Genomic DNA, 15952 nt, shown 5'->3' with positions numbered 1-15952 from the left:
AAGTCCGTATTGGGCCCCCGGCCCTGTGCACAGCCCTTCACGGCCGTCGCCTCCCTGAATCCTCCCAGTGACTGTGGCTCTGGGGGGCCAGGGCTCAGAGAGGTCAGGCTCTAGCTCGAGGCCACAGAGCCGGGGTGCCAGTGGGCTACTCGCCATTGCTGCTCGTGCTGACTGGCTCTCTTGGGAGCACTTTGAGCTCCTGAGAAGGAGGTTGGGGTCCCGTTACCCTGGACATGAGCTACCCATCCAGCCCGTGGCCCCCGCTGCCCTCACGGCCCTAGAGCTCCCTAGCCCTGTCCAGAGGACAGGGTGGCTTATGCTGAGTCCCTCGGGGAAGAAAACAGTGCCCCGGCCAGCTCCCCACGGCACACGGCCACGCGGGAGAGTAACTGCTCCACCTTCTCTCCGTAATAAGTGCAGGCCCCGTTCAGCTTGGGTTCCCACCATCAGCAAGAACTTTGTAAACATCAGAGCTGGATGAAATACAGTCTGAAACGGTGGTGAGCTTGCCGGCCCTGAGTGTATGCAAGCGAGTAGATGGAAAGTGGTCACTTCGTTGTAGGACGCTGGAGGCATCCGAGCCTGGATTGCCGAGTTGAAGGGCGCTTACAGGCGCAGGAGTGGCCTGGGTCCTGAACTTGACCCTGTGGCCACAGAGCATCCTCGGGGGGCTGTAGGCGGACAGACCCGCGTGTTGCGTTCTGTTCATCGAGGTTCTGTCCGTCTCTGTTGCAAGTGCCAGGAACCCGATCAGACTGGTTGAAGCAAAGAGGCCTTACGGGCTCTGGACCGAAAAAGCCGCTGGGGACTCTGCGTTTCCCCAGTCGTCTGGTGCCCCGTCAGGGCAGGAGGTCCCGGGCTCATGGCACCCCGGCAGAGGGGTTCTCGTCCCTCGCCAGCTCCGGCCGGCTCACGCCGCGGTCAGCAGGAATCCGAGCGGACTGGCCAGGCTGGGGGTGAGGTCGGCCCGCGGGGTGAGGGGAGGGCGGGCGGGGTGGCACCTCCAGGGGCCGTGAGGCGCCGGGCCGCAGGTGTGGACGGCTGCGCGCTTCCATTCCTCTGGGGCGGCTCCAGGGACTAGAAACGACAGAAGCCCGTCGTTGACCCCGCAGACCCCTGCTGGGAAGAGAGCCCGCAAAGCACTTAGCTTTGGGTCCCAGGAAGCGGGTGATCCCGAGTGCGACGCCCCCGGACTCCGCAAGCTTGGCGTCACCACCGGCTGCTCGCAGCCCTGGGACGGGAGACGCCTGGGGAGGGGCTGCCCAGCCAGGTCCGAGTCAGCGGCTGACGTGGAGGGAAGCTGGCCGCCCGGGGGCAGCCGCAGGGCCAGCTGTGGGCTCCCCCGGCCTGTGCTGCGCACGCCTCTCCAGGACCCTTTGCGGGGGGGCCCGGAATGCGGCCGCAGGCCGGGTGTAGACGGCACAGCTGCCGAGAGCGGCGCCTGTTGACGCCGGGCCCTCCGCGAAGCAAGCAGGCTCGGCGTGTGGAGAGACTGGATTTTCAGCAGGGGGGGTGGGCAGGTTGGAGGGAAACCTCGGGGGGCTTCTCGGAGCAAAGACGTGGGTGGAACTCCATGCTCGCTCTCGCCTGGCAACCCGGAGCCAAGTTACCTGACCTTTCTGTGCCCCCTTTCAGCTACGAGTCAAGCAAGGCCTTGGCCTTTGCCGTTCCTCTCGCAGCTCCCTGGGTCCCTCTTCCGGGCTCTGGAGGGCATGCCCTGGGCGCCTGGGCTGTGAGCGTGCCTGTATCCGGGGAGCCGTTTCCCTCCTTTGTCTCACTCCAAGCAGGGCGTTTTTTAAGGGGACTTTGCCTGGACCACGGTCTGCTGGCACAGCCCCGGCCCAGAGCAGGTGCTCAGTGACTGTTTGTGGAATGACTGGGGAGGGGAAGCCAGGGGCCGAGCGCCTACCGGATCTTCTGCAGGCGTTAGGGGCCCCCGGCAAGGGGTGAAAATCGGGTCCTGGTGACCCAGGCCGAGGCGGCCCTTCTCCGAGGCACGTTTGTTCCTCCTCTGCTGGGCGTGCTCAGCGTGGGCCAGGCGCCTGCCGGACCCTCGGAGCCAGGTGAGCCCCAGGCTGCGCCCTCTTCGGGCTGTAGAGCCTGGGCTTCCGGACAGGAGTCCCCGGCACCTAGCAGGGAGGGAGTGCGAAGCCGCAGCCGGGGAGGGAGCCAGGGCCCCACACTGCGCCCGCGCCCGGGGCGGATGCTCTGTGCCCCGGGGCCCACGTTCGGACGAACCCGCCTCTGCCCGTCCGGGTGGGCCCTGACGTGCGGCCACAGCACAGGCTCATTTCCCTGGCGCACCGGCGTCCATCGCCGGCCGGCGCGGGGCCCCGCTCACCAAGTCTCTCAGGGACAAGGTGGCGGGAGTGTCCTTCCCGGTTCCTGGGGCAAGAGAAGGCGCCACGAGGGAACTGAGGCGTTGGCCGAAGCATGTCACGGGGTCCCCTAGCTGCCGCAGGGAGGTGGGTCGGCGCCCTCGCGACTCGTTCCGCCTGTGTCCCTTCACCCAGCGGGTCACTGCGTGTGACGCTTAGCACGTGCCCTTTCAGTCAGCGCGGAGCAGCGTGAGGCAGCGGGTGCGTCGGACCACGGCCCAGCAGGGCCCCCAAAGCACCCTCGGGGGCCTCACCCCACGGCCAAAGTGGGCGGGGCCAGCACAGCCCTGACAGGCAGGGAGCTCCCATCAGCAGGCACCCCACGCACGGGCCATGTGCTGTCAGGGAAGTTGCTGAAGGCCAGGCTGCTCCAGAGTCTTCCTCGGACGGCCACATTCACCCCGACCCCCGGGCTCCCGGCCTGGCCCGCACCCTCCACCAGCTCCCTTCCGGAGGCTTCTTCAGACGGCCACATTCACCCTGACCCCGGGGCTCCTGGGTGCTGGTCAAGGCCAGTCCGTTCAGATTCCTTCCTCCCGCAGCATCACTGTGAGGCCCGCCGGGTGGAATCAGTCCCTCCCACATTTGGTTCAGACTAGGAGCTGGGGCCTTCGGGTTCGAACTCGGATCCGCCAGCAGATATTGTCGTCTCTGCCCTCAAGCTGGCTGCTCCCGCATGTAGCCTGATGCCTCTGGGAGGCTCCTCACTGGGCTCCCACTTCGGAACTAGCCTTGCTCTTTACAGAGCAGACAGTGGGGGCTTCTCAAGCACGGACATCAGGTCTCGTCATTGCCCTATTCATCACACACCAGGACTTCTCACCCCACTCAGAGGAAAACCAGACTCCCCCCGTGGCCTGCACAGTGCTGGGGGGTCCGGCCCACCCTCCCTGCTACTCTTCTCTCCCCTCCCCTCAGGCCCCTTGCTCTCAGCCACTCTCAGGCAGCTTCCTGGCCCTCAATCCTGTAAAACCCATGGCTACCCCAGGGCCTTTGCACACACTGTTGCCTCCACCTAGGAAGCTCCTTAATAACTTAGGTGCCCTGTGTCACCTGCTCAGAGAAGACCTCTGATTCACCCGCAGGAGACCCTCCCTACGCCCTCCTGCCATCGTTCAGCCCCTTTGTCCTTTAGACCAAGGGTTAGAGCCTCTTTGTGCGAGGCATTCATTCGTGACCAGCCCCGCTCACTGCTGTCATCCTGAGTAGCCCCTCTGTACTTAATCTTCGAAGACTCCGCTTCCCGTGGCCCCTTGTAAGACCCTCCTTCCTGAAGTGCAGCCCTCTTTCCCGCTGCATTCGGCTCCTTCCCCGGCTGGAGGACCCAGATCTTGGCAGCCGGACATGCTGTGTGATGCCGGCGTGCTGCAGCTGGCTCTGGACCCATACTGGGGCCTCGGGGGACCGGGCGGGCGGCCGGTGCAGGGCGCCTGAGCGAGGAGGTGCCGCCCCCCCACCCGTGATTGCCACACAGGAGCACGGGCCCAGGAGTGCCAGACGGCCTGACGTTTCAAGAGAAGCCAGAAATCTGGATTCTGTGCTGAGCTCTCCCAGTTTCTGAATGCTGGCGACTAGCTGGAATTCTTTCCACTAATGTCGTGTGAGCTAAAGAAAGCCCGTCTGCAGGCTTGCCATGGAGACCCCTTGGCACAGGGCGGGGGTCCTGTGGGGGCTGGCAGGGGGCAGGGCAGCGCGGGAGCCTGGGCCACAGCGTGAGAGCAGCTGAGTGGCTGGAGGGGCCTGACGGGAGCAGGTCTGGGTTGGATACCCCAGAGTCACGGGGACGAAGGGGGTACGTGGAGGGGGGTGGGGCGTCCCAGCAGGGGTGGGAGAGGGGGGACCCAGGGCTGTCACCCCTTCGGTGCTGAGCCCGGCCGGCCAACAGCTGCTCCCTCAAACCCCCGAAGGTGATGTCAGGGCGAGTGGCCATCCTGTGTAAAAACAGCAAGGTCACCCTGCGGCCGAAGTTTGCTCTCCCGGGCAGGGGAGGTACGGTACCCGCTGCCGTCAGCCGCGAGCTGCACGGGACAGGTGGACACCGGCTCTCACCCCCAGGCTCCTGGGGGACAGCGGCGGGGGTGGGGGCGGCCCCCTCCAGTTAGTGGGCAAGTAACCCTGCCGACCTCACCCCCGCACGGGTGCCCGGGACACGGCGGCTGTTGCACAGCCCCCCGGCCCGTCCGAGGCTCCCACCGCCCTGAGAGGCCAGCCATGCGCGTACGGGGCCCCTCCAGCCCAGCCCGGCAGGCCCCGCGGCTCCCAGCCCTTCCCAGAAAACTCCACCCAGGAAGGGTCACGCCGCAGCTTCGCTCCTCTCCCGTGTGCTGGGGCTGGTGCTTCCACGTGCTTCCTGCACAGATCTCTCCGGCACCTGACTGTTAACTCAGGAAGTCCTTACAAGGGTGGTCGCGGCCCCTGGCGAGGTCACAGGGCCCTCGGGCTCCTAAACAGCCCGGGTGACGAGAGTCCTGCCCCACGGGAGGGGTGTGAGAGGCGTGTGTAGGGAGCTCAGACACTGGTGCCCAGGCTACGTGCTCGGCACGTGTTAGAGACCGTTCACTCCAGGTGGGTGGTGGGCGGGCACTCCAGCCCCCCCGGCTGGTGGGGGCAAGGGGAGGGTCCCTGCTCAGCCCCCGCGGCCTTCTTGCCGACGGCCCAGTCCCAGCCCCCGTCTGGTGCACGGTCTGGGCAGTTCCGGGCTCCCCCGCGCTGCGGGCTCCAGGAGGGACAGGGCAGGGCACCGCGGGTGCCCAGGGAGGAGGGGGGCGAGCCAGGAGGGGGCTGGGCAGCCAGGGCTGAGCCTGTCTCTCGTCCCCAGGAAGCCTGAGAAGGGCGTCCAGTACCTCATCGAACGTGGCTTCGTGCCGGACACGCCAGTGGGGGTGGCCCACTTCCTGCTGCAGCGCAAGGGCCTCAGCAGGCAGATGATCGGCGAGTTCCTGGGCAACCGGCAGAAGCAGTTCAACCGAGACGTGCTGGAGTGAGTCGGGGGGGCGGGGGGCGCACGCAGCCGCAGAGTCCCCTGCTTGCTGGAGCGTCAGGGTCGCCAGCTTCGCCGAATCCTCCCCTGCCCTCTGCGCGGCTCAGAGACACACGGACACCCCACACGGTGCCGTACGTGACACGCTGCGCGTACACATGCGCTTGCACACTCGTGTCTCACACACGGGCCCACGGGCCCCCTCACTCACACCCTCGGCACCTCCATCCCTTCCCGGCAGGGCCAAGCCGCTGCAGCGCCCGGGCTGGGGGTCCCCGGCTGGAGGTGGGGGCTCCCCGCTGGAGCCTGGCTGCCAGCTGAACCCACACGCCCTCGGGGTGGGGGAGGGGGACCCAGAGAGACCCCGGGCCTCCCGCCCCTGCGTCTTTCCCGCCTCTCCTGGCTGCGGGGGAGTCCAGCCACGGCCCTCGCGGCTCCCTGCAACTCTGCACAAAACCAGGTTTCCAGCTCCCTGGAAACTGCTGACGGTTTTGAGAAGCCTGTACCCCAAACCTCTCCATCCGTCCTTGAGACGGCCCTCAGTTCACAGGCACCCTGCGCCCGGACCCGTGGGTTTCTGGTCGGGCCGTTGCTGTGTACGAGCCCTGCGTCTCCCCCTTGCGCGGGGGGCTGGGGGGCTCGGGGGCTCGGGGCTGCAGCGTACACGGAACAGGGGGGCTCAGGGCCTGGGGGACCAGCTCCAGGCCTGCTCCTGACCAGGCAGCTGCGGGAGATGTAGACCGGGCGCAGAAAGCAGAGCAGGGTAAGGGGCGCACCATCGGGAACACGGCAGCGCCCTGCGCCCCTGCAGCCCTGCCCCGTGGAAAGAACAAAGCAGGGGGGGCGACGCGGGCCTCTGGGGCCAGGCGTCCCTGCAGTAAGGAGGAGCCTGGCCGTGTGTGTGCCAGCCATCTCTACGGGTCCCTGCAGGAGGCGGGCACCTGCCCGGGGCGCCTCCTCGGCTCAAGGAGGGGCTCCCCACACCCCCGTAGGTACCCATTCAGTCCCACGTACACCCGTCTATACACACAGGCGCCCAGGATGCAGGGAGCCAGGCCTTGGCGGCAGCCGGCTCTCACTGGCACAGGGCATGCCCGCCAGCGCTGCTTTCTCCCCACTTGGCATTTCTGTTCCCGTCAGGAACAGCCTGCTGTGTCGTTAGCCTGCCAGGGCCCCTCGCCTCCTCCACCCCAGCCTCCGGGATCAGGCGGGAGAAAGCAGATGGGGCCCCCCAGCCCTGCAGCCGCCCCTGCGGCCCCCGCTCACACCCCCGGGCTAGCCGCTGGTCCGTGGGAAATCCGGGCATTGTTCTCCCCCATCAGAAAATAGCAGCCTCAGGAAGTAGCAGTCCGTGCCCACCCCCACCCCTCTACCGCGTCCAGCTCAGATGCTGTCAGCACGTCACCGCGTGGCCCCTGCCCTCCCCCCGCCGCGCTGCCCCCGCCCCGAGGAGGCCACCCCCAGAGCCGTGCGCACTCGGACACGGTTGGGGGCAACACAGCTTATGCCCAAGCCCGTGGCACCCAGCGGAGGCAGGGCCCCCCCCCCGCCGAGGCCTCTGCAGCCCCAGGGGGTGGCCGTGGCTTTGTTGCACGAGGGGCGCGCCCCTGGCGCAGACCCCGCCTTCCCAGCTGGGCGCCCTTGCTGGGGGGCAGGGCTGGGGCGGGCGGGATGAACCAAATACGGTTACAGCCGCCTCTGCCAGCCCGGCCTCCACGTGGCTCTACGAGGTGCGAACCCCCGCACCTCTCCCCAAACCCTGGACCTGGCGGGAGGCTCCGGGCAGAGCCGCTGCCTGGCACGTTAGCGCCCCGGGCCTCCGCGGCCTCCCGGCGGCCTTCAGGGCCAGCGGGAAGAGCAGCGCAGTAGCTCCGGCCGGCGCCCCCCGCGCCCCGCCCCGTGCCCCCCGCCCCCCGCTCCCCGCCCCGCGCCCCCCGCGCCCCCCGCGCCCCGGCCTCTATCAGGAGCAGCCTTTCGCCCCGGCTCCTCTGGAAAGCCACACGCGCACGGGGCGGGGGTCGGCTAAGCTCCCTCTTGACCTCATCTCGGGTCACGACCCTGCAGTTCCGTAGCTCGGCCCCCACGTGGGCTCTGCGCTGGCAGCACGCGCCTGCTTGCCCCGCCCTCCCTGCCTCTCGCTCTGCCCCGCCCCCGCCGTCTCTGTCTCCCTCAAAAAGTAAAAAAAAAGGCGAGAAATTACCCAGATACAAGCGCCGAGACACAGGGCGGCGGGCGCCGCGGCCGCTGACGCCCCCGTGTCCGCAGCTGCGTGGTGGACGAGATGGACTTCGCCGCCGTGGAGCTGGACGAGGCGCTGCGCAGGTTCCAGGCGCACATCCGCGTGCAGGGCGAGGCGCAGAAGGTGGAGCGGCTCGTCGAGGCCTTCAGGTTGGGCGCGGGGCGCGGGCGGGGTGGGGAGGAAGGGCCCTGGGCCCGCCCGCGCGCGGCGGCTGGGCTGGCGTCCCCGGAGGCAGCCGGCCGCCCCGAGCCTGCCTCGTGCTCGAGTCCGTGTCCCCACGTCTGCCCACTCGCGGAGGGCGGCCGGTGCCACACGCGGGCCCGATGGCCCGGCTCTGGCGCCCGCTCCGCCACCTACCGGCTGTGTGACTTTGCCCCGGCCGCTGCACGTCTCTGTGCCTCCCGGCCTTGCCCGGAGAGGGGATAACGGAAACGCCTGCCCTGGACGTGTGGGCGCAGTGCGCCCAGTGCCCGGCACGACAGAGCCACGGTCGTTCATCCTGGGGCCGTGTGCACAGTCACTGGGTAGGGCCCTCTGTGCCCTCGCGGGACACGGGACGCAGGAGTCGGCCGCTGACCCAGCCCTCTGGGCTCAGTACCACTCGTGGGGCCCAGGTGGGTGACGAGGGCACCGTGGGAGGGCAGTTCTGGGGCCCTGCCGTCCAGGAGGGCATCTTGGAGGCGGCGGCACTAACGGTGTGAACCCCGGGGCTCCTCCTCTCCGATCTGCCCCGTCACCCAGCTCTCCCTGAGGTCACGGGGGGGGGGGGGGGCGCCAGAACCCGGGTGAGAAGGAGAGCGTGGAGGGAGCAGCGCTCTGCCTGGCGGGCGCAGAAGCCGAGGCTCACAGGCGGCGGCCGGCCCCAGCCATCTGGAGCCGGGGCCCAGGCGGCGGCGGCTCCGTGGGTGCGGGACAGACGCGCTGCTGCCCTGCCGGAAGCGGCCCTGACCTGCTCCCTCTCGCGGCCCCCAGCCAGCGGTACTGCATCTGCAACCCGGGGGTGGTTCGGCAGTTCCGGAACCCGGACACCATCTTCATCCTGGCCTTTGCCATCATCCTGCTCAACACAGACATGTACAGCCCCAACGTCAAAGCCGAGCGGAAGATGAAGCTGGACGACTTCATCAAGAACCTGCGAGGTGAGCTGCCCGGGGCCTGGGCGCCGCCCGCCCGCCCGCCACCCCCGGAGCCCACGCCCCGCCGGGCGCCCGGCCCCCTGACCCAGCCGTGGCTCGCGGGGGCCTGGGGCCGGCGCCGGCTCCACGGACGCCCGTGACGTGCTGAAGCGGACGGACTGCTGGCCCCCTCGGGCGACAGCCACGGGGCGAGCGTGACCGAGCGGCCCACACCTGGGTCCCCGGGCCTGGTGGCTTTAGCTTCTTCCAGACAGATGCACGGGGACTTAGCAGGCGGCAGGCCGGGCCCCACGCGGTCCGCGGAGGCGATGGGGGGATGTGAGGGAGCACAGCTGGGACCCGGGGGCGGGGGGCTCGGGCGGGGGGCCCGGGCGGGGGGGGCAGGCACGCCCTGCGGCCATCACCATGCGCACCCTCCTGCACGCCGTGGTCCTCACGAAACCGACTTGACTTTTATTTTTATTTATTTTCATAATTTTTTTATGCCATCATTTTACTTTGAGAGACAGAGTGTGAGCAGGAGGGAGGGGCAGAGAGAGAGGGAGACGCAGACTCTGAAACAGGCTCCAGGCTCCGAGCTGTCAGCACAGAGCCCGACACGGGGCTCGAACCCACAAACCGCGAGATCGTGACCTGAACCGACGTCGGCCGCTTCGCCGACTGAGCCCCCCAGGCACCCCCTGAGTTGCCTTTTGTGTGTGTTTTGTGGAGGAACCTTATAACATCACTAAGCAGGAAGACCATGTCATTTGCCGCACGTAGGCAGCCGTTACGAAAGTGAATTCAGTGGATGAAAACACCAGGCCGAGGCGAGTGGCCCGTTAGACAGATGCCAGTGTCAGGGGGCGGGAAGGAGGCCTGCCTGGTGTCGCCGCAGAGGAAAGGGACTGACCGGGAGACGGGGGACGGTGTCGCGCTGGCTGACAGCGTGACCTGGAGTCCCCGGAAGGAAGGGAGGGACTCCGTCCCTCTCCTTGGGGACAGCAGGCTGCAGCAGGCCGAGGGCCCTTAGAAGGGGGGCGTGTGTCTTAGAAAAGGCAAAACGCTGGTCTGAACCAGGGCCAGCTGTGCAGCCGGGTCAGTGTCCTGTAAAGCCGCTGCGGTGGCCCCTTTCCTGGGGCTTGAGGGCCCTCCCGGCATTCGAGCTGTCCCGGTGCGCCCCCTGGTGGTGGGCACCCCTGCGCCAGGCCAGCTAACGGGGTGCCCGTCCGGGATGGCCGAGGGGCCCCCTTTTCCCAGCTGGGCTCCGGGACCTGATGGGTCAGGGAAGCCAAGGGGCCGGAGCTTGGTCCTGCCCTGAGCACTCCGGTGTGCGGCCCTCTGCCAGGCCTCAGGGGTGCGGGGGCCCCAAGGGATCCAGGTCTTAGCTACAGTCCCAGGGAGGCCAGGGGGCCTGGGAATTTTCTCAACGGCAAGTCAGCACGAGAACGCAAGAGAGCAGCCAGCAGGTGCTTTGACGGGCAGAGGAGGTGCCCTAGACCTGTCCCCTCCCGGGCCGAGCCCGATTCTGGTCTCCACGGGGTCCCCCGCGGCCGCAGCGTGGAGGCCTGTACTCCCTCGCCGGCCAGAAAGCAGGCCGTGCGCTCCGTGCTGGTGGTGACCCCAGGGGAGTTTAAAGGTCTCTGACTTCACTCTGTGCTATTTTTTTCCTGCCTTTAGACCTCACCCACGTAGCTGGGACTCCCCTGTCCCAGGGGAGCCCTGAAATGATTAGCCCAGAGGCGAGGGGCTTGGGGAAGGAAGGGTCGCTCAGTCAGATACTGCCGTCGGCCGCCCCCACATCAGGGGCCTTGCTGTCTGTGTCCGCCCCTGCACCCTGGGGGAGATAGCATCCCACTTCTCGGGGTCAAGCTGTCGGCTGTCTCCCAAGCCTGGGCCGTGCCCCCCAAACCCCATCTTTTCAAGCCGGGAACTCGGGAGCGTTCTGTCCTGCTTTCCTTGTGTTCCCAAGGGGTAGCCAGGCAGAGGGAAGGGATTTCCCCAAGGTCATGTCCGTGGGGGCGGGGCTCTGGCCTCCCACAGCCTTGCTGCTGCTCCGCACTGGGCAGACGTCCAGCCCGTTCTGTGCAGAGGAAACCTCCCCCCGCTGCCTGCGCACACTGAGTACACTTTCCCCAGAACCGCTCACTCTGCTTCCCCTGGTCAGGCGTCCCCACTCTGCGGGGTGGGAGGGTGGGTCCGGGAGGGATAGCTCCCCAGCATGGCGGCCGGACAACCAGTGCTTTTCCTTCACTGAGCTTTGTTTTTATGTTTTCTAGATTGATTTATTTTGAATGGGTATTATCCTCACACAGTTTAATTTCTTTTAATGTTTGTTTATTTTTGAGAGAGAGACAGAACATGAGCAGGGGAGGGTCAGAGAGAGAGGGAGGCACAGAATCCGAAGCAGCTCCAGGCTCCGAGCTGCCAGCCCAGAGCCCGACATGGGGCTCGAACCCACGAACCGTGAGATCATGACCTGAGCCGAAGTCGGGCGCTCAACTGACCGAGCCCCCCGGGCGCCCCATCTCCTCACAGAGAGTAATACAAGCTAACAGTCACGTTCCTTGGTATTTACCCAAAGGCACTGAACAGCCAGTACGTCCACACAGACACCCGCACAGGGTATTCACAGAAGCCCTACTCATTGTTGCCGAAGCTTGGAGGCAGCGAGGTGTCCTTCAGCGGGGGAACCGATACTAAGCTGTGGTCCATCCAGACAAGGGGATGTTACTGAGCCCTAGGGAGAAACAAGCTACCGAGCCGTGAGATGGTGGGGAGGGAGCTTAAAATGCACCCTCCCGGTGGAGGAAGCCAGTCTGGAAAGGCCGCACACCGTGGGAGTCCAGCCACAACCATGGAGACGCAAGCGGCCAGGGCTGGCCGGGGGTGGGGGGAGGAGGGAGGAGGCGGGGGGCACGGGGGAGCTTCAGGGCGGTGGCGCTTCCCACCTGACTCGGTCGCGGTGGGTGCACGTGCCATTAACCATTTATTATCGAAGCCGCAACCCCAAGAGGGACCCCAGTGTGAATACGGACTCCGGGTATGACAGTGTCTGCGTGGCCTCACTGGCCGTGGTAAATCGAGCACTCTGCCGCGGGGGGGTCGGTGCGTGGGGAAGTCTCTGTGCTTTCCCTTCAGTTTTGCTGTGAACTTAATTGCTCTAAAACACAGTTCTAAAAAAATAGTCTGTCTTTTAAAAAAAAAAAACGCACAGGGCGTCTGCGGGGCTCAGTCAGTTGAGCGTCCGACTCTTGACTTCTGCTCAGGATCATGGGACTGAGCCCTGTGTCCAGCTCCGCACTGAGCGTGGAGCCTGCTTAAGATGCTCGCTCGCTCGCTCTCTCTCTTCTCTGCCCCTCCGCCACTCTCCCTCCCTCCCTCCCTCTCTCTAAAATTAAAAAATTTCAAAAAAAGAAGTATGAAGGGTCCGTAGCAGAGCCCCTGCCACACCTACCTGTGTGCCCGGGCCACGCCCCCTCATGGTTCAGTCCCCGTGAACCGCCCAGAGCTCCTCTGCTCAAGTACAGACACGCACGGCTGGTTTTAGCCTCATCCGGTGGCACCGTCTTTTCCGCATGTAACGAATCTAAGAGACAGCGCCCATGCCGGTCCCCGAGGCCTTCCTCACTTTCCTGGCGGGTGTGTGGGATTCTCTCGTGAGTGGGGCCGAGTTTTCCTCGCAGCAGTTTCTCAGGGCTCCGCGGAAAGGGTGCACGCCTGCCGTCAGAACGTCCCGGCTTCAAGGCCAGACCCCAGCTTCTGCGCACGTGGCAGGGGACGGGCTGCGGGCGCGGCCCGGGCGCACCAGGGCTGCCCTGTCTTCTTCACGGCATCTGCATGGAGTCGCCGGTGCCCCTGGTGACCCGCTTCACAGAGGACCCCAGCTCAGCCTCGGCCACACGGCTAGGGAGGGGCAAAGCAAGACCTTGGGCCCACGCCTGTGGGAGCCTGAACCCACAACCAGCCTCGCAGCCTCCTCCAGCCCTGGGCCCTTCCCCGAGCCTCGCTTTCCCCGCTGCAGAGTGGAGACGGTTACACCCACCCGGCGGGGCCGCCCTCGGAGCCTGGCTGGAAGGTGGCATGGGCCCATGTGCCGGCCTGGCCCTGGCGGGAGGCGCTCAGGGCTGCGGGTCTGGAGGTCTTTGGTTCTAGGACGGGTGAGAGGGAGCAACACTCTGATTGGGTTTAGAGACTGGCACATGAGGGGCGAGTGCGGGGCCCCGGAGCTGAGCGGCGCCACAGCCAGCCAGCCCCTGGCCCGCCCCGACGCCCGGCTGCTGTCCCCTGCCCAGGCGTGGACGACGGTGAGGACATTCCCCGGGAGATGCTGATCGGCATCTACGAGCGCATTCGCAAGCGGGAGCTGAAAACCAACGAGGACCACGTGTCCCAGGTGCAGAAGGTGGAGAAGCTCATCGTAGGGAAGAAGCCGGTACGTGGCGGCCAACCTCCCTGGCCCCCTCCCTCCCACCCACCCCCACCCCCACCCCCACCCCCACCCCCTGCACCCCAGGCCTGCCCGCACTGGCATCAGCTTCGGACCAGGGCCCTGATGCCATTTGCAACCTGGCTCCTTCGGAGCAGGGTGGTGGTGGTGGGGATTCCTTTAGGTTTAGGGTGGCCTCTGATGTTTGGGGGTAACAACCACTGGCTCTGGGTTGTATTTAAAGAGAGCTTGAGGCTCTTAAGAAGCCGACAGCCCGAGTTGTGCAGGGGGCCCTTGGTGGCCTGTCCGAGTTCTGGCCGATGAGGTCCCCCGAGCCAAGTCGGGTACGTCTGGACAGAGGCTGTGGGAATGTGCGTCTGGAGGGGTGTGTGCCTACTTAGACGTCACCTCATTAGCTCCCTCGGGCCCCAGGCACCTCCTCGCGATCATTAACGTCTTTTTTTTGTTGTTTGATGTTTCCCGCATAGATTGGATCCTTGCATCACGGGCTTGGCTGTGTGAGTATCTCTCTGCTTCTACATTCTGGGTGATATCCAACCGGGGGGGGGGGGTGCACCGTGCCCTGCATTCACCTCCCTGCATCCCCTGGGCCCCAGCTCCACAGTTGCGGCCTCCTGAGGTGATTTCTGCAGCGATGAGAACCAAGTTCTCCTCTCCGCCTGGGGAGGGAGGGAGCGCGGATGGCGTCCCTGCCTCATGGAGGTGGTCCTCAGACCCAGAGGCGCCCGGCCCGAAGCAGACGATGCTGATGGGCATTGCAGGGCCCCCGCCCGCCCTCTGCCCCCCCCACTCCACCGTCACCGCCTGCAGCGAGCCTGCCTGCTCGCCCCACGGGCGCACATTCGCGTGGTTAGCCTCGCCGTCACGCGCCCTTTCCTTCTGTGTCGGTCACGGGCAGGCCTGTCTGCTCCCCACTCGCTGTTCCCAGCTGTGCCTAGAGGGAGACCCCCGGGTGAGCGGCCCTTGCCCGCCTCCCACCACCCTCCCCGCTGCGCGCTTTGGTTCCAAACGGTGCTGCTCCTGGAGCGCGCCAGCCAGAGGGGTGGCAGCTGGCCCAGGCCCGAGGCAGGGTCTTCCAGCCGCCAGAACCATGGGATTCTTTAGGAGGGGCCCGGAATCCGCCCTCAGCCCCGCACCTTCCCAGCTGTGTGGCTGAGGCAAGTGGCTCGCTCTCTCTGTGCCTCAGTACCCTCCTCGCGAGTAGATCCTCTGGAGAAACCTTTGCAGGGCCTGACGGGGGGCTCAGGAATCATGACTTCCTCGCTGTGGGGGCTTCCACGGGAGCGTGATGCTCTAAGAAGTCCGGGACCTGCCTGAAGGGAAGGGAGGTGTCGGGGAGGCCGGGGCGCTTCCCACGGCCCTTCGGGAGGGTTCCTGACAGACAGCGGGGACCAGTGCGTCAGTGCAGACACACTGTGCGCAGCCGCCGGAGGCCCCCAGGCCGCTGCCCAGCACGCAGGCTGGGCGGGGGGCGGGGGGCGGGGCTGACCGCACGCTGCCTCCCCGACAGGTGCTCTCTCTGCCCCACCGGCGGCTGGTCTGCTACTGTCGACTCTTTGAGGTTCCGGATCCGAACAAGCCCCAGAAGCTCGGGCTGCACCAGCGAGAAATCTTCCTGTTTAACGACCTCCTGGTGGTATGTGGTTGCCCGGAGCGTGCCGTGGTGGGGACCCCGGGGCTCGGAAAGGCCTTGAGCCGCAGCTCCGCACCCCGTCCGGCCTGCGCGCCTGCACGTGCGTGGGGTGGAGGGGGCGGGGGTGCAGTGAGCCCCACGCTCTTGGGTGCCGAGAGGCCGAGACCAACCCCCAGCGCTGCCGATGGAAACGGCCTCATCGGCTCGTGTGAAGGCCCAGAGGGGGAGGTGGGGCTTCAGCCCCAACTATTTCTAGAGGCCCCGGCAGCGTCCGTCCGCGAAGGGAAAGTCAGGCAGCCGCAGGCCTCATCCCGCCCCCTCCCTGCGTCCCGGCCACCTGGGGGGTTTTGTTCGTGGGAGCCTGAGCGGGGGTCCCAGTGCCGCCTGCGCCCGCGCTGCTCACAGGGGCCTGGCGGGTGCGGTGCTGCCTCGCTGGCTGCCTGGGTCACTGCACAGCCCCGGGCCTGCTGGGCTGACGGGGGCCCCAGAGGGGCCTGCGGAGCTCTTGCCCAGGGAAAGGTGGCAGGGGCCTGGCCCCTGGGGGTAGAGACGCCCCGGAGACAGCAGGGAGAACCCGTCGCCTGGGTCTCGCCCCCCGCGTGCCACGGGCTTTCTCACCAGAGGCCCTCGGCCCCGGCCCCCGCCTGCCTGCTGACTGCTGAGGCTGGAGTCTGGGCCTGTGGGTTTCAGGCCTTTGTCAAGAGCCCCTGACCCGAAGCAGGTCGCGTCAGACTCCTGAGCCTCTGTTCCCTCCTCCAAGGCTTTCAGGCAGTCACAGAGCTCAGCCAGGGTCCGGGTGTCAGAGCCTGGCCTGGCGCCCTCAGGGTCGAGGGGTGTCCCTGCCAGCCAGGACAGCTGGGACGCGTTTAGAATCCTGGGCCCCCAGAGCTGCCCCCGGGTGGTGCAGGCGACGCGACTCAGCCTCTGTCTCTGGCTGCCCCCAGGTGACCAAGATTTTCCAGAAAAAGAAGAACTCGGTGACGTACAGCTTCCGGCAGTCCTTCTCACTGTACGGCATGCAAGTCCTGCTCTTCGAGAACCAGTGTGAGTGTGTGCTGGGCGCTGGCGCTCCGGTCCGCGCGTGGCCGTGCGCCGCGCCTTGGTGTCGGGACTCTCGCCCGTGTCGGGACTCTCGCCCGTGTCGGGAAGTGCGCGCT

At 66.8% G+C, this 15952-nt stretch overlaps 1 protein-coding gene across 5 annotated transcripts in view; it reads left to right on the top strand.

The window, feature by feature from the left end:
• Positions 1 to 15952, top strand: part of IQSEC1 (IQ motif and Sec7 domain ArfGEF 1) — a 102317-nt gene that overhangs the window by 74836 nt on the left and 11529 nt on the right. For all 5 annotated transcript variants that reach the window (XM_039248628.1, XM_039248630.1, XM_039248626.1 and 2 more), the window contains 7 exons: positions 5197 to 5358; positions 7624 to 7746; positions 8570 to 8736; positions 13008 to 13147; positions 13630 to 13659; positions 14673 to 14798; positions 15740 to 15839. In XM_039248628.1, coding sequence (XP_039104559.1) covers positions 5197 to 5358; positions 7624 to 7746; positions 8570 to 8736; positions 13008 to 13147; positions 13630 to 13659; positions 14673 to 14798; positions 15740 to 15839 — 848 coding nt within the window. The remainder of the gene's footprint in view (positions 1 to 5196; positions 5359 to 7623; positions 7747 to 8569; positions 8737 to 13007; positions 13148 to 13629; positions 13660 to 14672; positions 14799 to 15739; positions 15840 to 15952) is intronic.

Source organism: Hyaena hyaena, unplaced genomic scaffold, assembly GCF_003009895.1.
Source record: "Hyaena hyaena isolate Hyena2069 unplaced genomic scaffold, ASM300989v1 scaffold_316, whole genome shotgun sequence".
Taxonomy (NCBI): Eukaryota; Metazoa; Chordata; class Mammalia; order Carnivora; family Hyaenidae; genus Hyaena; species Hyaena hyaena.
Note: the sequence above shows the minus strand (reverse complement) of the source record. Positions and strands in the feature narration are given on the sequence as shown.